Genomic DNA, 21953 nt, shown 5'->3' on the forward strand with positions numbered 1-21953 from the left:
ACACAGCAGGCAGTGTGCTGGTCTTGACTCCTAAAGGCTGTTATGTTTTCAAATTCATTATCAATTTTTTTTTGTTTCTCAACTTCTCCTTTGCTAGTCTTCCTTTTCTACTTCTGCCTCCAGACTCACACAATTCAATTTCTGTCTTTTTGCTTTGTTTCCAAAATGAATGATTTTTAAGAATTTATATTTTCTAACCTGTTTGAGTCTCTGTGTAAAGTTTTGTTTCAATTTAGACTATCACATTTGCATAACTCAGGTGTCTTACATGTTGCTCTGTTAAAAAATGAAATTAAATACTGCTCCAAACCAGGCAACTCACCAAGGGAGAGCAGGGTTTCAGACGCCACTTTTCTGATCTCTTCATTGTCAGACTGGCAGAGCGTGACCAGCATTTTAATGCTCTCAGTAGCCTGGAAAGTGCAAAAAGAACCACATTAGCACCACACAGTACACTCCAGGTTTTTTTCACAGCCTTGCATGGAAATAATAACCATCCTCTGCATTGCCCTTCCTACTCCATGGGAAGGGGGCCTTGGTGGAGACACAAGTAATGGGGTTTCCATGAGGGGAAGCATGTGGAGAAGGCACATTTTCTGCTGTCAATGTGGAGCCTTTCTAATTTTCCTTCCCTGTGCACTACATACATAATCCTGGCTGACCAGCTCTGTTCTGCAGCTTCTGACTGTGGGATGGGTGATGGGCTTTGGGCCAAGGCCATAAAACTGCCAAGGCAAGGATGTAGCAAGGAGACAAACAGGAGACAGGGATCTGGGGAATGAGTTTCACATAGAACATGTCAAACCTGGTAGGTCTGAGAAGGCTGCTTTTGCCATCCCAGCTGTCTACAGGGACATGTTGGCTGGCCAGCCCAGTCACTTCAGTGCAGGCTCCTCACCAATGCCTGCGCTCACCAACATTTCCACACTTTTGCCTTGCCTTTGCTATTTTGGGTAGAAAGCAGGGAATAATCCTGTTCTCTGCTACAAAAATGTCAGGTCTTTAGGGAGAGCAGCTGTCATAGTGTCTCTGGCAGGCTATTTAATACAACAAGAAGAGAGATGAGTGAAAGAAAGGGCAAATGATGATACTTCCCCTCAGCAGCTTTTTTTTCCACGGCAGTTGCCATTCTCACTGTTCAAGACGCATCAGAGCCACACTGCTCAAGTTAAAAAGTGTCTAGCTCCAGTTCCCACCACCACTGATTTCTATTCTCGACTTTTCCTGAGTGGTCAAAAACCCCACTGCAACCTGCATGCAGCAAATGTGTAATGTGCCTCACCACTGCCTCTCAGGGATGCCTGTCAGTATCTCATTTAAGGGAAAAGTTTTTTCATATATTTAAACAATACCGGATTATGTATTGGATGGCATCTGTTGTGACTGGAATGAAGTTACATTTTGGAGCTGTCTTCTCCAGGGGACAGATTAGAGGGAGAAATACTCAGTCCACAGTGGGTCTGTCTCATGGAACCCATTTTTTGCCCCAGTGTCCCGTACCAGTCAGGCCTAGGTGGCTGCTGTTTCCTATGGCTCTATACAGCCAAAACAGAAGTGCATTTTAGGTGGGAGTGCAAAGATAGTACCAGATGCTAGCTGAAGCTGTAGTGCCCAGATGTACCAGTTATTTATCATAAAACAAGCTGTGACCTGTCTCTCTCTTCTGCTATTGCAATACATATGCATTATAATTTTATCCTGGGAAACGACATTTTTTGTCCTTCTCAGTCAGTACTCTATGGATGAATATTTTTTTCTCTGTAATGTGGAACTAAGTCTCCTGAAGTCAATATGAGAGGGAGGAAAAGATGGTATGTGAAAGATAAATTCGGCCATTGTCACAGAGCCCAGGTGTTTGTGCAACAAAGCTTCTAAACCAGTCCCAAACAGCATGGTATCTGAGAAAGATGGAGCGCAGCAATGCAAACCAGAAACACTGCTGCTGCTGTTATTGCAATTTCTATTTTGATGTTTGTACCTATCGAATGTCCTTTCTTTAAAGTAAAGCCAAGTGCCACAGTGAATTCCTTGTCTCTTACCTTGAGGTATCTTAGAGCCAAGCAAGCCGCTTTCTGCAGCTGGAGGTTGGGCTGGGTTAGTGCTTCACAGTAATAAATCAAGGCCTGAAAGCAGATAAAGGAGAATACCGATGAGAATGTCTGTGCCTCTGTGGAGCAGAAGGATGGAGCATGGAGGTATTCTTACCCTACTAAAAGGCAAGCAATTGCAGCCTGCCTCCCTGACAGTGAGTATGTGGGATGGAGGGGGACAGTCCCTGCTACAGTTAACAGGGCAGGATAATTCCCTCCAGCAGATTCAGGCCAGGCCAGTAGTCATAGCTTAGTAGTCTCAGGCCAGCTTTTGGTGAGGAAAAGTTCATGTTAAAGTGAGATGCTCAATCTGTCACTCTTGAAGGCCTTTCACCATACATTGCCAAAGAGCTTTACATGGGCCTAGGAGTCTAAAAATCTCAAGAGATGACTGTTGAGATGGTCTCTCTAACATAGGGATAGTAATGAACAGGTCCGGATGTACCCCAGGGAGCCTTAAAATAATGATTACAAGTTTAACATGAGCTGCTAGACCAGTGTACTGCTTAGCCCCAAAAATTAGTAGGTACTGCTGAGCAGCAAATCTCAGTGGCAGTCGGCTGTGCAGTGAACTCATCTGCAGCATAAAGCTGCACAATACCCTCATAGAAGGCATGCTGTGGTCCTTCCTGCAGGCAGTGAACCAGGTATCAGCTACCCATGCCATTTCCAGGAGGTGGTTATATTTTCCCTGAGATGCTGCCTCCATGAACCTGGGGATGGAGAAGGCTCGTATGAGATACTAAGAGGCTGCAAAAATGGAAGATGAAGAGGGAGGGCAGGCAAAGAGGGGACTAGATTGACAGAGTAAAGCAGAAGTAAAAAGTGAGCTCTTTTTTCTCCTCCTTCCGCCTTCCTTCTACTCTTCTACTCCTTCTACTCTTTCTCTTCCAACTGCATTTTCTTTCGCTCTTTCCTGACAGAGAACAAGAAGGATAGTAGGGAAAGATCTGCCATGAAGGGGCAGAAGCCAACTCTTAATTTCTTCTTACTCCTCTTCTCTCTTCTATCTAATTTCTGTGTTTAACCTGGCCCTGCTTGTTATTTTTGGTATCTGTGATAGACTCAAATCTTAGATCTCACAGCTGAGCTGTGTCTGCCCAAGGCAATCCAGCCCCTCCAGAAATGGTGGTAAGTCCCACAGATGGCAGCCTCCTTCGGGAGAAAAAATAAAAATCTGAGACCTATGTCTTTGCATGTTGATGATGCTGGAAACTGTTACCTTGAAGCCTTGGACTGAAGCCAAGTCTGAGACAGGGCAGCAGAAATGCTGAAGTGAGGAAGATAGCTGGAGAGCACAGCACTCAGTAAGTATTTGCGGTTTTGGTTAGTACCTGTTTAGTGTAATGACAGGCAGAAGCAGACTGGCATAAAGACAGAAACAGACCTGCATATTTGCAGAAAAATTAGAGAGGATATCCCTCTGGATCAGTTTAAATCAAGTTTGGAGCAGTTATTTTATATGCATAGATATTTGAGACACACAGGTAGGAAAAAAGTCATGATGATACAGGTCTCTCATGCAACAGGAGATTTTCTGCAACTTACCTTCTCCCTGAAATGCCTGTTTTCTGCAGTTGCTGTCAGAAGTGATGCCACAGTCTCACTGACTTCATTTTTATTTTCATTGAGAAGTAAAGCCAAAGCTCTCAAAACTTCCTGCTGTGGTGGAAGGTTATTGGAGTTTATTTTGGACACATTTTGCTGCAGTTTTCCATCTTTCACTGACTGCAGCACCTGAACCACAGACGCTAGAAGTGCAAGAGAAAGGTCCTTGTTACTTTATCCTCTCAGTATTTTTGATTGCTCCTTTTCTCACTAGCAATCCTCAATTTACACTATACACACAAAAGACATGAAAAAAATCCCCATCTGATCAACTGTAACATTGCAGTGTGTCTGCATAGGGAATTGTCTGGGCTTTAAGTTGGGCTGGTTTCTCAGATGATCAGAGGAGGAGGAGATGAGTAGATGAGCTCTGTGGGACAGTGCAGCACTTACATCTACCCAGAGCTGAGAGTCTGCCTGTCAAATCTTCACTACTTTCTGCTGGAAGATGTAAATTCTCCCTGTAACAAGTGAAACTTAATATCCTTGTCAGTGTATTGACTTCCAGAGCATGTTTGTGAGAGCTTTTCCTAGGCATATTGGTGTCTGCCACCAAGAGCCAGGGCTAATGTGTTTCAGAGGTGGGCTGAAATACCTTGTTCCTTCCACGTTTTTAAGCAAAAGCTCCAGAGTATGCCCAAATAAAAAGGAAAACTAGGTAAGGTTCCTCAAACTCCCTCTTAAATAGAGAAGAAAACTTGGCTTGCTAGGGGCTGCAGTCTAGCATACTTTGTGGAGTGTCTGCTTCTCTCTTTAGCTCTTGGTGGCAGAGCCTGCAAAACACTGAGGTGCTATAATCCCTTGGCTCCTGAGAATTGCTCAGCACTTCAGAAGGTGTCTCCATAACAGATGGTGAAAGACCAAAACCCAAGCTGTGGACACAGAAAATTTCCCAGACCACCACCATCAACCATTTCCTAAAAATCAATGCTTTCAACATAGTTTTTTTCCCATTTGAATATGGAAATAGAAATAACTGAGGGTCTATCTGCATCAGCTCCTTTCCCTTGACATGTACAACCATTCAGATTCATTCACAATTAGTAGCCAGAGCACTTCTTGGTGCCTGTGTGCCTTTTCCTCCTTCTTTTGTAAAATCAGTCTCAGAGCTGAACTGCTTTGTGCCGCGCTCAGAAGTACACGGATGTACTTCCCAATTAGCCAGCAGAATTTATATACCCTACCTTCTTTTGCAAGCTGTAGTAAATAGCTTCCAAGGTCATTAACACTGTGGCAGGCAAAATAGTTGTAATACTGAAAGACGGTAATGATCTCGGAGGACATGCTGGAGTAGAGGACAGGTTCCGTCCGGTCCAGGATCTGAGACACTAGGATCCTGAAGACTGCAGGCAGCCGTGGACAAAGGGTCAGGTTAGTAGGAGCAAAAGCTGCTGGCAAAATGCCACAGTACACTTCAAAGCCAGAAAGAAAGAACTGTATCTGCAAATCCAGATACTTCCCAATGTTTCTAACCACAGCTGTGGTTAGGTGAGAAGCTAGACAGACCTTCTCCCTGTCTAGGTTTCATAACCAGAGGATATCTTTGTAAGGATGAACCTCTGCAGTTTATGGATGGCTAGTGCAGCTTTCTATCCAATTCATACAACACCATTTCTACCCAAACGATATCCTGAATCACTAAATACCTACCCACATGCACCGCCAGTTACATCTCTGCAATGCCACTGAGGTAGGGAGATGTGCACAGAGATAGGATTTGGCTTTGCTGGTTTTTTTGTTCCTACGTGAGCATATGGCATACAGAAAGCAAGTCTGAGGCACTGTCAGTGAGAGCTGGAGCATGGAGCAGGAAGGAGAACACTGCCCTGGGTAGGCATCTGCAATGCAGGTGCCCACACCTGAGCAGGTCAGCCTATATCCCCATTCTGTCCAAAGGAGAGCTAGTCAGTATAGCTGGAGTTTGAGATGTAGCACATCCCACTTCAGATAGAAACCTGTGCTCAGACAAACTCACTTGAATGTGGATTAATTTCATCCTAGTGCACTGTAATGGGGCATGGACATTATGTATATACAAAAAATTTAAATGTGAGGATTCCTACTTCACTGAATCACTTACAAACCTGTATTTGTGAATAGACTTACTTTCTGACTAAGTCATAAACCTTAAACAGTATTTACTTTTCTGTTTCTGCCTTTTTCTCCTATTATGATCTGATTATTTTGGGCCAAAACTGTTTCAAGAGTTGTAGCACCAGTTTTCAAATGAGATCTTGGAGCTATGCCCAAACAGACCTCCAAGGGGTTGGAAAACAAAACAGTGGAGATTGAATAAAGTCCAGTACACAACTGTTCCCCTTTTTGATGAGTGATATAATTTTTTGCAGCAGTTAGTACCTGTTTCTGCAAGTCCTGGACACTCCTCATTCACAGTGGTGGCAAAATTGATATCCAACTGCTTCATCATCTTGTCTGCAGATGTGTGATACACTCCTGAAGGGCCAGTACACTTCATCCAGAAAGCCAGCAGTGAGAGTTTCTTGTGGAACTCTGGAATTGCTGGAGGAGAAGACAAAATGAATGATAAAACAAAGCCATGCTGAAAGCATTGACTTCCAGAAGAGAAAAGATGGGAAGAGTGGAGGAAATTTCACCCTTGCCCACTGATGGACAGTTACTGTTTGCTTGGTCAGCCCGTGCCATTACCTTCACAGAGCATGACTGTGTGCCCACCTCAGGTTTGTAACACATTTTTTTCTCTTTCCCACGGTACATGAGAAAATTTGTTCCTGATCCAGTTCTTGGCACTGATGTCCCATCTTTTTAAATACCACAAAATACTAGGGGAATACTGCAAATGATCTGCACAAGATTGATCCCTGTTCTAGCACTGTTCTGTGGCCTTGTGTAAATCACTCAATTTTGTCTCAGTTTTCTGATAAAGTAAATACACCCTGTTGTATTTACCCACCCTGCCAAAGTGCTCACAAGGGTGAGAACTATGTGTTTGTCAGACTCTTCCAAGTATTAAAATCGATGCAACAACAAGAAAAATAACTAAATAATTCAACATAGAGATGACTAAAAATGAAAATTTTCAAGGAGTCGCCTCCGATAGTGTAATGCAGATCCTGCCTTTCCTCAGGAAAGAAAGGTGGAGGAATTTGGCTTTTCAGAGGTGGCAACATCCCCACCCCACCAATGACATCTATCCGTCCTCTGCATATCAAACAGGATAAGAAGTCCTTTCTCTTCTCACCTGCTTATTTCCAGATACCAGTGTTGAAGACACATGTAGATGGCACCTGCCTGGCTGTGGTGACTGCTACATGTACTGGTAACCCTGAGTCTGCCCTTCCTAGAGTGGCAGCTCTGCAGCAATGGTGAGCTCTGCACAGCAACTATTTCAGCAGGCATGCATGCCCAAACTCTTTTCAGAAGGAAATCCCCTAAACTGTCTCTTACCATCAGTAAGAGAGGTGATGTTTCCCAAGTTCTCAGTGCTGATCTCCGCAATGTTCTCCATCACGAGGATCTGCCTGGATAGCTTATCCAGGAGGTCTCTTGTCACAAATGGTGTTTTACTGGAGAACACAATTTGCTGGTGAAGACAAATGGGAAGAGAGGAAAATAAGTCATTGAACCAAAAAAATGCCCAGCCTCAGAAGAAAACAAAAAACTCCAAAACACCTGATGTGAAATAGCAAATCCATTGCCTGGAACCACGACATCTCCTAAACATTCAAAGTTTTTTGTCTCTGGAATATTTTATGGTCCTGGTTGATACGCATTGTTGCTTATAACTCTAACATCTACATCCACACCCAGACACCTGAGTATCCAAGCATCCATTTGCATAAGTAATTTCTGATTTACCCACTCTGCAATGCTAAAGAAATCCATCATCAAAAGCCTTAAAGCCACAAAAGAATATTAGTCTGAATTTTGCATAATATAGGCCACGGAAGACCACAGGTTGCTCTTTTTCCAGTACATTTCAGCTCTGATTAGCTACTCAGGTGCCTTTGTCAATATGCTTTCTCCTTGCTAATACTCCCTAGTGCTGACATCTGCATTTTCTTCAGCAGTTCTTGTAAATATTGTTCATATCAAATCTGCTCTGTGTGTGGACATAGTTCAAGCTTAACTCCCTCAGATGCATACTTACAGTGTACTCTTGCATTTAAACCAAAACCCTCCCTTTTTTTCATACTTGTGAGTCAGCAGAGTGTCCAGAACAACACTAAGAGTGCTGGAATCAGGCTTACTCTGTATTGCTTCAATGGGCCTTCGGGAAAATAAAGTGAATTATATCTAAGATGGAAGAGTGAATAACTGTAAAGCAGTGTTGCAGCATGTTTTGATTCATCAGGAAAACCCTGATGCCCTCTCTTACTGGAAGTTTAAAGTCACATTTGCTGTGCATGGTCTCTGAAAAAAAAGCTACAGAAACTCACCTCCAGTAAGTTGTGAGCATGAACTGACAAGTCTGATGTCCCAGAGGGGCTGCCACATGCTGCCCTCACCATGTCTGTTGCAGACAATCTCTCTGCCTCACATGTAGAAATTAATTTCTGTTCTTGAACATTGCAGCCTCAGCTGGGACTCAGTTAAACAGTGGGGACAGGGGCTTCTGTTTTACCTCTGAAGACATGGGCTGCCTTAACTGGAGACCAACCTCACTGAGGACCTCTCAGCGAAGCCAGCAGGCATTTGTAACCCAGACCATGGGATGCCTCTGTCATCTGCTGCACTGCCCCTCAGTCCTCCTGGGCAGCTTCTGCAAAGTGCCCCACAGTTCATATGTGAGATGTGCTCAAAAATGGGCCAGGATGGAAAAGACAGAGGCTCTTTTGGCTGGGGGTGGTCACCATCCTATCTCGGCATGGCATCTGTCCCAGCCCTGAGCTCCTGCTGCCTCCCACGTGCAGTGCTGACCTTGCCAGCCTGCTTGTACCCATGTTGCAGGCAGGGATCATTTTAAAATATATGCCCCAAATGAGGCAGGCCTGGTACCTGAATGAGCTGTGTGCAATACTGCAAGTGCTTAACTATGGTTATATCGAGGCTGTCGTTCCCTGTGGTCAGGGGCAGAGGGCTGCCGGCCACGCTGGTGCCCACACCCGTATCCTCAGTGAGAGCTTCGCTCAGGTGGCCTCTGGCTTCTGGGTGGTCTGTCCTGTAACTGAGGAGGGAGGAAGGAGGAGGTCAGTGCAGGGCCGACTGCTGCCACAGCAGGCACACACACACACACACACACACACACACACACACACACAAGCACGCTCACACAGGGTGATGAGCAAAGAGCACGGCAGAAGAGCTGAAAGCAGGCAGAAGCCTGGTGATTAACACCTTCATATTGCAAAGGAGTAGTGCTGCCCTGGCTGGGTGCAGGAGGGATAAACCCACCAAGGGGACAGACCTGTCCCCTGACTGGTTTGCCTTGAGTCATGTGATGCCCAAGCAAGCCTTGTTAACCTGTCCCTTGGTGGTGACAGCTTTCTCCCATCTGTTAATGAATCACCTGCCCAGTCACTGTGGATTAAGCACCATGACAATTTGTGCCACCCCAAGCACTGAGTTGCTAAGAACAGCTCTGTGCTTTCTCCTGCTGCCAGATTTAAGGCTCATTGCAGAAGGAAGGAAAACCACTGCTGAAGTAAGAGGCATGATGTCTTCTTATGCTGTTTTAGACATAATGTGTACAGCTTACTTTGCCAATTGTTTCTGTAAGAGTGTAGAGTTAGTCTCACTGTGTTTTAAATCATTATTTCCAAGATTGTCTTGCTGTACAAATGGTCCTCCCCATGTTTAAATGCAAAGCCTGAGGTCAGTCCCAAGATGGCAAGTGTATTTGGCTCCAAGTTCAGAAGTTTCAACACTTGCAATCTTTACACTGAGTCACACACTTACACATCTAAAAATGGAAGTGGGAATCTGTACTGTCTGGGGATGAGCCAGAGAGGGAAAAAAGAAATTTTCATTTCTACTCTAACTGGTTAAAGCTGGATCCTTAAATCAGGACAGACTGGACTGAGATCAGAGTGCCAGTTTAGCAAGCAACACAATTTCCAAAATTTTTCTTCCCACCAAGTCTTACTCTGGAAAGAGAACATGAGATGAGGGGAACTGCATGGTAGTTGCTTGTTGCACTCAAAATTGCTTTAAGCAAGCTGAGAGTAGTATTGCTCCCTGGTTGGAAAGTGCAGGGTGTGATGGAATCATGTTCTTTTCTTTTTTCCAGCTCTAGTGCCGCTTACATGCCTGCTGGGCATCGTGTCAGCTCAAACTATGCAAACATGCTTTTAGGATCTAATGATTGAAGCACAGCATCTTGAAGTCACACAACAATGGCAGGCCACAGCACAAACACCACAGCTTTTTTGTTCTTTTTTTGCTTTTTTTTGCCTTTTTTTTTTTCCTCAGAAAGACCAAAAGTGATGCAAGAAGGGCAGGTAACACGCAGGGCCATGAACAGAGTACGAGTCATCACTCTTACATTCCAAAGGAAACCTACATCATGCTGCTTAAATCTGGCCCTGTGTTATTGTTACTGACAAGCTTAATCCACTGCAAAGACTCATTCGGCTAGAGAGAAAAGACAAAGGGGGGGGGGAAAACCACAAAGGAATTAGTAATTACATCCAAGGAAGGCCAGGTCCAAACCTATGTCAAGGAAGAGGCTCTGCCAGTATTGATGTCAGCTTAATTTAATTTACCCTTTTCCTTTGAAGGACAAATTGCGTATATTTGAACAGAGAAAGAAATGGTCCTGGAAGCTAAAGATTTTGTATGCAGCAGCCACAGGGAACCCTCTGACCTATAAACTCATCAAGGATTAGTCAGTCTTCCTTGAATAAATTGTGCACCAGGATCCCCTGTTAGTGACAAAGAGCTAGGGTATCAGTTTGGCGTAAGCACAGCTGGCAGTTACTACAAACTTACCTATTCTTCTCAATCTCAGTATCTGAAAATACTGAGTCTGCACCTCCTCCACCATTACAAACCTCCACACCACCACCATCCTCATCATCAAAGTCAGAGGTGTTCAGGAAATCAAAGCTTTCTAAAGCACTTTCAACTGTTAGACTTAAACTGGAGGACCTGCTTCGGCTTACTGCTGGCTTGCACTGCAAAGGCAGAACGAACCAATGAAAACCCCAGATATTAGCTACTACTGAAAGATAAGAAAAAAAATTATAAAGCTTAAAACTTTCATATTCTTAATTTTATTTTTAAAACTTCATTTTATTGAGTGTTTCATTTCAAGACTTCATATTCATAGCATATACAATTAAAGCCTGAGAACTGGGAAAACCCTTCCGTTCCTCCTCCCCTCCCCATCCTACCCACTCTCTACCCCAAAGGAAAACCCTCAAAGGCAAAATTCATTGTGTTTCATAGAAGTGTGAAGTATGTCTTGAATCCAAGTTTTGCAGCTTTCGGTGTTCTCCAAAAGGAAAGGTGGCAATTAATGCAATGGAAGTTGAAAGGGGAAGGTACATTCCATAATTGCTGTCCTAGCTACAGAAGCCAGTTTTTTACATATCCAATGGCACTATCTGATTTATTCCAGATGAAACTCCAACAGACCTTAGCCAGGAATTAATTTGGTCCCATATCTGCAGATTTATTAACGGAATGAGAGGACTTTTGTGGCCTTTGAAGCCAAATGGCTAATGAAGGAAAAGCCAATTAGGTATCAGATTCCTAGGTGACAGAGAAAGGCAATATTGTAATTCAGAAATTAACAGTGCTAGAGAGGGGGGAAACCATCCCACCTTGCTGCTAGGAAGAAATGCAAAGGAAACCTTGCAGTTGCTGTAGGAAATACCAAAGGCCCTGGCCCCATGTGGCAATTCATCCAGATATGTCCACAGAGTTGCTTTCAGGGTCACCCTGCAGGATCAGATGTAGCTTGAGGGGTCATCTCCATTGGTTGGTTCAATGACTTCAGCATCTTTCACACAATGTGATTATTCGATCAGAAGCAGCCATGAGCCAACAATGCCATCATATAAGCTGCATCCTCCAGTCCCAGGCAGGAGCCATGACTTTGTTTCAGCTTGTAGAAAGAAATGCATTGGCCTCTGAGTTCAGATTCAGCACCATGTGGAGCTGAAGAGGGTTGGAGCTCTATTTCCAATTCATTTGCACACAATACAAATGCAGTGATGGTCATACATTTGCACTTACAATACTTGACTCCTTAAACTGACTGTACAGTCATTAGCTGATCAAACACACCTCCCAACACATCTGTGACAGGGGTGGCTGCTGTATCCCACTTCCTGCGCAGCACTGATGGGTTTAGCTACCATTTCCTTTAGGGCTGGTAGTGCAGCTTCTTCAAGCAAAAGCAAACAGCAACATGTGGGCTTCTCCTTTTCTCTATATGGCCAAGAGAGATTTCTTCTGCCACAGCTCAACCTTTTTTCATGGGGAGCCCAGCACGGCTGCTGGTGATGCTGAATGTCAGTCTGCAAGCTGAACAATAGGCGGCAAACACACTTTAACAGATCTGGAAGAGGCATCCATCCCAAGTGTGCATGAATCCTGTCTGCATACATCCATCCTTTCTGCCCCCCATCCCATATCCATCCGTTTGTCATTTCTCATCGAAGGAGTCTAAAGAAACAGTCTCCATTGTCCCTCTGCTGTTTGGATAGTTGACCTCTTTGTATAGGCTGCAGAGCAGCCATGAAGTTAGAAAGTGATAGTGATGGTACCTTTGTCTGCTTGAACCTCCTTGGGAAATAAATAATGCATGAAACAGGGGCTGCAGGCTGTCAAAAAAAGCACTCAACTTGGGAAAGTACCATGTGGCTTTGAATATCAATGGAAATAAGGAAGTTACAGAGTTTCTTTGTAAAAAGGTAATGGAGAAGAATAAATGTTTCCCTCCTTCCTCTTCAGCCATGTTTTTTGAATGATGAGGTTTAAATAACTCTCAGGGTAAGTTGCATATGAATATGAAGCATTTGAAATGATTATTTCCCATATAATACTCTTTGCACAGTAATGCATCATGAGTTATTATTCATGGGGGAGATATGAGTCACAGTGATCCATTGTAAACATATCAACAACACACATGCAAATCCCTTTTCTTCTGATTTTCAGCATTTTTGTCCATCTTGGTGTAATGATAGGATATCTCTCATTATAAAAATGGATGGGGGAAAAAGGAAAAGGCTTGGAAGAAGCGTAGGTGATGTGGGGATGGCAAGCTTCAGTGAGACTTGTTCTTTTAAATCCCTTTGGCAATTTAGAAAATTCAGCTTCTATGGCTACAAGGCCTGATCCTCAGCTGGTACAGTTTTGCACAGCTCCGTGGAGTTCAGGGGTAATATGCTAATGTGCACCCACTGAGGCTGTGACTCATAGATTTCAAAGGCAGGTGCCTGGCTATATTTGATCTCCAGTATGGCACAAGCAATGGGTTCACAAGTGGATTCTTCAGAGAAGGGTATAATTTAATTATACCTCTGCCACAGCACCTTTTTCTCTTTCCCCCAAGTTTTGATAAAAGATCCATTGCTTGAGGATACAAGGCTATGATAAGCACATCATTGCCAACAAAAGTTTAAAAATGCAATACTGTGAAAGGATGTTCCAAGTAGGAGCAAGCCTACTGCTACTGGGGGAATTCTACTATTCTCCAAAAAACCTACTTTGATGTTTGCGAGTCAGGGGAGGAGATTCTACTGCTCAGATTTTCTTTAGGGTAGTATTTTCTGAAAATGTACTCACTTTTAGGATGTCATCTAGATGCATCACTTCTTGGTCCAGGTCCTGAAACTCTTTATACTGCTCTTTATGTGGCTCAAGAGCTAAGAGAAGCCCTTGCAAGGCTTCTTCAATGCTTCCATCAAGATAAGATTTATATCCTTCTGATTCCCCACTAATTGATCCCTCACATGTCAGCCTCTCTGGAGTCAGGGGTGTCTCTGCTGATGTAAGCCTTTTAACCAGCTGCTTCGTGATGTTGCCCTCATAGGTATCCAGCTCCACAGGCTTGAGCTCTGAAACTTCATCCGTGTCCTGCAGGAGAGACACCGGGACACTTGTTTCTATAAAGACATGATCGCTTCCAGCATCAGAGGTTTTTTGGCAAACTTCAGGAGCTGCCCTTGGCATGGTCTTGTTCTCAGCCACTGCTACCTCTCCCTGGGACGGCAGGTCCTTTGGCTCAGCAACAGAGTCTCTGCGGGAGTCACTGCTGCTACAGTCTAGGCTTGAGCTCTTGGAGGACTCCAGAGCTTGGTGCTGGGTGGGCATCGCACTGATGTCAGGGCTGGAGCTGACATGTGCAGAAGAGGACTCCGCTGAGTTGGCAGGGGGCACAGAGTCTTCATAAGGCAGGTCACCAAAAGTGAAGGAAAGAGGCCGCTTCTCGGTGGTCACTGTTCCATTTTCAAAGACATCATCTGGCAAATTCGACTAAAAAGATAACAGAGAGAAAATGTTTTTCATGCAGCATTGGAAAGAAGAAAAAAATTAGGTATGTGCCCTTGAAAGAAAAAGGCAAGCAAAAAGATTAAATAGGCATTCAAGACTTGAGAGATAGGAAAAATGTTTCAAATCCAACTTCTGCTTTCATCTGGCATGGTTCCTCATTTCAGCAGGAAAACTGCTGGAAAACCTGGGCTTAGCATCTCTCTGTTAAGCAGAGAGCTCTAGGAGATAAGCCCCAGAAGAGAGACATGAATTCCACTCGCCCTACTAGATTTCCTCAGACAGCATTTCTAGTGCACTGCCCTGGTTCCTGAAGCATGGCTCTTTTTAATAGGGTTGTACTTAAGCCATCTTGTCTGCATTTTTCTATCCATTATAGATTTCTGTTCTGTTTTCTGACTTCTAAAGTGGCAATCCCTAAACTGTAACAGTTTGCTCCAGAAGTTTATCTAGTGTCATGGTGTTTTAATGGTGATATTACTGTGCAATTTCTTTTCTGTTGAAAGTATGCTCTGCCTGTGGCATGGATCTCTGTAAGAATTGTTGAACCAGAGTTATACAGGAGTCACATCCAATGTGAGTTTCTTCTGAAATGAAACAGCAAAATTGTGTGGTGGTGTATTGAGCAGGACATCGATCATTTAAGAAGCAAAACCAGCCTATACAGATTCCAGAACAATCACAGCATATATATATATGTTCATTTTGACTGACCTATGGGGAAAAATCATCTGCCTATCTGACCTACAGAGCTTCCTCTGTTATGTGGCTAACTCATGGAAATTCACAGCATAGATGGAAAGCAACTACTATTTTGCTGACAATTTGCTGGAAAGAACTGTAGGCATTCACATGTCGTTAAGCTGCAAAAGGTTAAAATGTCCAAAACTTGCATCTTTTTTTTCCAGTACTATTAGCAGCTTTTTTTCCCCTAAACATAATTACATTCAAAGATTTATTTCTTCTTTCCCTTGACATGGGTATGTTTTTAGCATCTGAAAGTCATGTTACTAGGCAAATGTATAGCAGGTAATTTTTAAGAACACTGTTGGCTTGTATTCCTGCCCTGCTCTCTGCCCACAGATAGTTGACTTCTGATCATTATCTCTGTAGAAACCAAGAGGAATTTGATTGAATGTGAGCTGCATGGGCTGACAGTTATGTCCTCCCCTCTAATCAGTCAGCAAAATGAGTGAGTTGCAACGGAGAGCAACACACGAAGCATGCGTGGGAATGGAGATGCCACATAGAGACTGAAAAAATCCTTCACCAAACAAAAAACAAGACTCACATATAGCTCTAGCCCTGCTTTTGGGCTTAGCCTGAGCGATGGCAGGTCACTAAAAGAGCGACTGCGACGAAGCTTGTCAAAGAAAGTGTCCTGCAGAGCATCTAAGATTGTCAACTTTGGCCTGTCTTGCAGAGGATGCAGCCATTTCTTCAACAGTTAAAGCAAAGAGGGTGTGAGGAAGGGCAAGTTAAATGAATGCTTTGTAGCAGTGTATTAAGTTACAGGCATGGGATGCAGCACTTGTAAAATTAATCTCTGTACAGATGGCCTGATTAGGCATTCAGAATTCAATTCATGCAAAATGTAGGAGTACCCTGCGAATATCTTTGGTATAGGGGCAAATTTTATCACAGGATACTTAAAAATACTTGTGCTATAATGGTTGTTTAACTACTGTTACAAAATGAAAACACATTTTATAAAGATTAATCAAGTATTATAGCAGTCAGGCAAGAAGAAGAGGTATGCAATAATTGGCCACATAGTTTCAAAGATGCTAGGATCACAGTCACCTTCTTTTAGGATTAGCAGCTAGGAATGCACTTGATTTATAAGCATTTATAAGGGTAACCTGCTGGAACCAGGGAAGAAAAGCTTAGACGTGTAAAGCAATGAAGTGTTTGCAGTGTTCAAACTGCTCTAGGGCTTCTCATTACATAAACATGAAGCTGAACAGAGCTTACAAAGAATGAGTGGTCCTTGAAGGTTGGTGTTTCAGGAGTGCCTTGGCTGTACATGGACATTCTCCTCTGGAGAGCAGATGCCTTGCTCACATTTCCTGTGGACGGGGTCAAATCTTCGACATCAAAGGGGCTATGGACACACAAGCAGAAGAAAAAAAAAGGTTGTTAGGCTGAGCGAGAAGGTCTTTCAGGTCCATAGAAAGGCTTTTTGAAAAGGCGGCTTATTAGCACATCAAAACCCAGAGGTATAGCAAGTTTTTTTAACAGAAGTGTTTTAAAAAAAATGCTGTTAATTAGACAGCAGTCTCAGAAGTGTGGTTCTCAGTTCTGATAAAAGCATTCACTCAGAAATCATTTGTGTGTAGTCTGATGTTATTCTTCTCACATGAAAAGTATTCTTGGATTTGAGTTGCCAAGTGCCACACATACTAATGAGAAAGGTGCTCTACTATTAATAGAACTGTTGCATTATAAAGGAAAACAGGAGCTGTTATTGCTGACTTCATGTTTATTGCATTACAAGAAACAGCATACATGATTGTAAAAGTTAAATGCATCAACACTTCTTCAATGACATTTACCTATTTCATTAAAATGTAGTGAGAATTGGGTTTGGATGCTAATGCCATCAACTCACCAGTATGGATAGAGATCGCTCGGAGGTTTCCTGCCACCCTTGTGTTGTATAAAGCCCTTAGAAGCCAGCTTTTAAAGATGGGCCAACTTCTGAACTTCACTATGCTAGCATAAATCCATAAATCCAACACAGATTTTTAGAGTAATATTAAAAAAGACCAGTGAATATATGAACACACAGTTATGCCCCCTTTTTAATTTTGGGGAAGAAGTATAAGCTTTAGGAAATTCTGAGATCTCTTGTCACTATTCGTTTCCCATGCCTCATAACGTCAGTACTTACCATACCTAATTTAACAGCTGAAACTAGGCACAACCCCCTTTGCCACAGGTAACACAGGCAACCTGTGGCTGACCATGAACTATTTCTCATACACCAAACTTGGGCCACAAGTCCTTCCCAGTCTGCCTCAGGAGGGAGCAAAATGGAGAGAACAGCACACATTAATGGACATTTTCTCTTAGGTTGAGGTTTTACAGCTGATTGATTGACCGATTGATTGAGCAACCAGTTCTACTTACTACCAGGTGATTTCAAGGTTCAGCTTTACTGTGCCAAGGTCATTGATGTCTACTGCAACCACCTGAGGCCGAGCTGCAAAGAGGTCTTTTGTCTCACAGGTTACACTTCCCACAAGGATATGAGTAGCAAGTCCCTTAACTTCTGTGACCTGTAAGAGACAAAACCAGGACATGTAAGATCATACAAGGCATTGGAATCCTTAATCACAAGGCAATAGTTTTGATTTTCTGGCCTGGACTCCTTGCTAAAAGGCTTCTAAAATCTGATTATGTCTGTTGCATGACTTAAGGGAAAAGTTGGGGTTTGGTTTTTTTTCTTTTAATAAATTCATAGTTGAATATGATCATGACTCTATAGTTTTCTTTATGTTTCTTTATGGGTCAGAAGAGAATAACCATACTGGCTCAGACTAAGGGGCTATCCAATCTTGTATTGGATTTCTTGCAGTAACCATAAGCAGAGCCTGAGGGAAGAATGAGAACAAGGAGAGCATATAGTCTCTCAGAAGCTGACAATTTTCCTGACTGGGAATCTCCTGATATGATTTGCCCTCTTAATAATTCCCAAGGCAGCTCTCTTCCCGGTATTCATCTCTTGTAACTCTGAAGTCATGTAATTGTTTACAACAATGCTGGCCTTTTGTGAAGACTTCCACAGATTCAGTGGTGAGGAGCTACATCCATATATGTTGTTATAGTAAGAGTACAGCGCTATTCATAATTAAAGATACACTTGCCTAAAAATTCAGAGCAACAGTTACGTATGCAGCTCCTACACAAACCAGCTTTTGGCTGTTTGCTTTAAAGTCAGTTCTTGAGCCTTTTATGTGAAAGTGTTTGGAGAGAATCCAAAAAGGGGAGAGAATATACACATTAACCTTAATAATACTGGGACTCTTGTGCACTGTCATAACAGGTTCTCTCTTAACTTTCCACCCGTGTTGTTAAACTGGGGAGAGTGACTCACCTTGTGTCACAACTTGCCTTTCTATGAAAACCTACAGTCTCACACATTTGGAATTATTTTGTTGGGGGTTTTGTAATCATGTGCATTTTTTTCATAAAGTCTTTGCAGTGCCTAAGTAGGCCATTTCCCATAAGACTTTCAAGGCACTCCTCTGTTTAAGCTGCCTAACCAGGGTCACCTGGAATAGTTTTTAGCAGCAATTTCTAGACAGGGGTCAGAGAATGGGTATCTCTAGGTTAGAGGTTTGTTGGAAGGAAAGCATATGGACTTTCAGCTAGGAGAAAAGTGTGTTGGGAGGCCAGAGGCAATGAAGGGATGGAGCAGTGGCAGAACTGCTCCCAAACTCCAGTTTGGGAGGAGAATCTCTAACACGGCACTGACAAAGTGATTTGACTTGTATCGAAACTGAACAATACTGTAGCACTTCACTTTAGTAGGTGTGTCAGAAATACTAATGATGGTTCATTTCTAAAGAGTTAAATGATCTGCTTCTTTGTTTTTGCTGAAGGTGCATGAAAATACAGGTTCTTGACTGCTGCCTTGCTTGCAGGCAAAGAAGTCAGCATACATACCTTAATGGAGATCAGTCCGACAATGAGAGGGAGGAAAACCATTTCTTCTCCATCCCAGCTTTGCTTGCCATTCACTTCTATTTTCCCTTTCAGTTTCCATCGCTGGCGACCGTAACGCATGAAAATCTTAAACAGAAAAATCCTCTTATTTTCTTGAGAAATCTGCTTTCACAAAGCACAAATATCACAAACGAAACTGGGGAAAGAGGGTCTGAAAAAGGTTGGAAGAGTTAGTGGCGTAGGTGCTGCCGTTCTGCTTCCCGTCGAGTCAGAGGAAAAAGTCTGTCTCTCAGTTCTCCTAGTTGCTCTCTTTGGTAGTGTACCCCTCACTCAAGCTTTCCCCTTCATGTAACTAGATGACTCATAACAAAGCTGCAAGACATTTAACTCTATTTATAGGGAAAGTGGCAGTGGAAGGGAGATTTGTGAGGGCGGGATGAAAGCTCCCATGGTCTTTCCTAATATCTACAACTGGCTGGATCACCTGTCTTCCCAGGCAGGAGAGAAGGTAGATGAGCTTTTGGCCATTTCCCATCAGATGCCTCCCCACCTGCAATTTTTTGGCTGGCTGGTGATGGAAATGAATGATACCCACAGTGCAGTAACATAAGAGCAGCAAGCCACTTTGGGCTGAAGGGCTGGTTGGGAGAGACCTGCTCTAACTAACCAGCCCCACAGACGAAGCACATGCTATTGCAGGTGTAAGAGCAGCAGGAGACATTCATCACAGGGAAGGAGAGTGGCAACAAAGGAATCTATGATCAAGACAGCTGGGAAGTACTGGTTTGGGGGATCCATTATCAAGCCACTGTAAATTTCTTCAGAGCTAGTTCTGTTCTGGACAGAGTGGGAGGCTTTTATTTTAATCCATCTCTAACTAACCTGCTCCTGATGTTCTCTACTGAAACATTGCAGTGACCGCAGATCGTGACACAGCCTTACAGCAGGTAACATCTGGGTCTCAGGAAATGGTTATTCAATGTCTTTCTGCTACTCTGCTTTATGATGAAGTAGAGCCTAAGCATCCACTAAAGGATGCTTACAAGAATGTTTTCGGTTTTTTCTACATGCATGAGATGGGGCTTAGGCTTTCTTCCTGGGGAATTAGAAATGTTTGTCAGAAATATGATTTTTAAAAGTTAAAAAAAAAAAAAAAAGCTCGTAGTTCTTTGAATAGCCATCACCCAGTGCTCTGAATATAATTTCCAGGTCTTCAGACAGATGCCCTGACAAAAACAGACATACAGAGAACTGCAAGGTTTTTTCAGAGCACATATATGAAAAATAACAGCTGTTAGTTGGTGTGCTGATGTGAAAAGGTTTTATTCATCACAGTGTAAAAAGCAGCATAAATCTGCCTTCCTTTTGATTCTTTTGCTATTAAGTACGTGATAAACCAAAGCAGACATACCTCGTATTGATCTCCTGGGCAGAGCCGAGCAAAGCCAGCCAGACCTGAGAAGGAAAGAGAGGGAGAGGCTGTGGGAGGGCCTGGGCTGCCATGCACAGCTGTACCCAGGAATGGGGTGCAGTGGAGTGCCCAGGGCCACCACTGCCCCCTGCAGCCCCCAGCTGTTGCTTATATCCCCCCTCTTAGTGCTGCCTTCGCACCCTCCAAACCAGGACAGCCTCTCCATCTTAATTTTATATTTTCTTTTTTATTTAGTATAAAATTCATTGGGCTGTGGTTTCTTGTGTATGGAAGATTTATACTTTCCAGCTTTTTTTCCTTCAAGAGCTCAGTTTCCTTTTATATAGTAATTATAGAAAAAGAACAGATTCCTTATGTCATGTACCTTCAGAAACTCAGCTCAAAGCTCTTACTATCATGAGTGTAGGCGAGCTGTGGATCACCATGTAGTGCTTGCTGCTTAACACTAATCCGACCAAGTTACATACTTCAACACAGATTCCTTTTTTAGTGCATCTTCATAGAGACACAGCAAGTGAGAGGGGCTCCTCCTGCTTGGCATTTCTATAACATTATCATTCTCATAACAGCTTTCAATAGTAAGTGCATCACATATCATGACTGACATCTGTAATATGAGATTTATCCCATTTTTCTGCATAGGGGGACAAAGAGCACAGCAAAGCACTTGTGATATATGTTTGCTTTTGGTATTTTGGGGTGGTTTTTTACCGTAGGACATGATGATTCTGTTTCTATATTGGCACCATGCATATGAAATGAAAGTTTTCTGAGGGACCACGCTGAAATCCTAGGGAAGTTACCATCCCTCTCCTGGCCTGCTGACTTGCTCTTCTGTGGGATTTAACTGGTTGTTTTTCTCAGAGAGGGAACCTCTCCTTTCTCACAAATCCCCTCAGTAGGTAGCTATTGCACTTGTTTTGGTATAAAAATTTACCCAGCTTTGCCTGGGCGAACCTGAACTATGCTCTAGTGTTGCAGTGCCCAAAGAAACCACCTTGAGGACACGTACAAAGCCTGTGGTAGAGAAAGGAATGAAAACAAAGCTGCTGGGGCTTTTGGGCTGCATTTATCCTAAAATGCCATGAGTGAACATACATGGGTGTGTTAAAATCAAGGCAAGTACGAGGAACCCTAGTGTTGTCTTTACTTTTTGATGAATTAGTCCTGCTAGCTGGACTGTAGAAGCAACTAGATCCCTGCATTCAGTCATGGACTGTCCCTGTGATCTGCTTATCCACCTCTTCCATTTCTTTGACCAGAAAACAGTTTTCTTCGCTCATCTTACTGTGTAGCAGAAGAGAGAGGCCCCCACATGGAGCTCATATTACCAATTCCTTCCTAATTTATTTACTGTTTATAAATAATTTAAGATTACTAGCACTCCACTACTGCTTCTCTCTCCCTAGGCATGCTTTTATAAGTGAATTTGATCTCTGCTGGGACCCATCTCCAAAAGTATCTGAGGAAAATAAAAGGTCCTTTCTTTGCCCAGTGGATGGGGTGGGAGGGTGAGGAAACAGCTTAAAACTCCTTATGGATGTTCTCTGAAGTCGAGGTCTTGAAAAGTGACTGGCCCAACCAGGCCAAATACTTTCAGACTGATGAAGAGGGGGCTTAGTGCTGACTTAACAACAGGGGATAAGTACTTTCACAGATAACAGCTTTTTGGTGACTGAATGGCTTATGGGGAGTAAACAAATATTAGGAACCAATGGCCCTATCATACA

At 43.1% G+C, this 21953-nt stretch overlaps 1 protein-coding gene across 1 annotated transcript in view; it reads right to left on the reverse strand.

Annotated features, from left to right (window-relative positions):
- FAM65B (family with sequence similarity 65 member B) overlaps positions 1-21953 on the reverse strand; it is a 68681-nt gene that overhangs the window by 3538 nt on the left and 43190 nt on the right. The window contains exons 9-21 of the mRNA XM_017813222.1: positions 20203-20246; positions 18792-18917; positions 17253-17401; positions 16095-16224; positions 13416-14105; positions 10608-10792; positions 8676-8844; positions 7125-7260; positions 6057-6218; positions 4883-5041; positions 3639-3841; positions 2040-2123; positions 323-413 (exon numbers count right to left, since the gene is read on the reverse strand). Coding sequence (XP_017668711.1) covers positions 323-413; positions 2040-2123; positions 3639-3841; positions 4883-5041; positions 6057-6218; positions 7125-7260; positions 8676-8844; positions 10608-10792; positions 13416-14105; positions 16095-16224; positions 17253-17401; positions 18792-18917; positions 20203-20246 — 2328 coding nt within the window. The remainder of the gene's footprint in view (positions 1-322; positions 414-2039; positions 2124-3638; positions 3842-4882; positions 5042-6056; positions 6219-7124; positions 7261-8675; positions 8845-10607; positions 10793-13415; positions 14106-16094; positions 16225-17252; positions 17402-18791; positions 18918-20202; positions 20247-21953) is intronic.

Source organism: Lepidothrix coronata, unplaced genomic scaffold, assembly GCF_001604755.1.
Source record: "Lepidothrix coronata isolate B3197 unplaced genomic scaffold, Lepidothrix_coronata-1.0 Scaffold40, whole genome shotgun sequence".
NCBI lineage: Eukaryota > Metazoa > Chordata > Aves > Passeriformes > Pipridae > Lepidothrix > Lepidothrix coronata.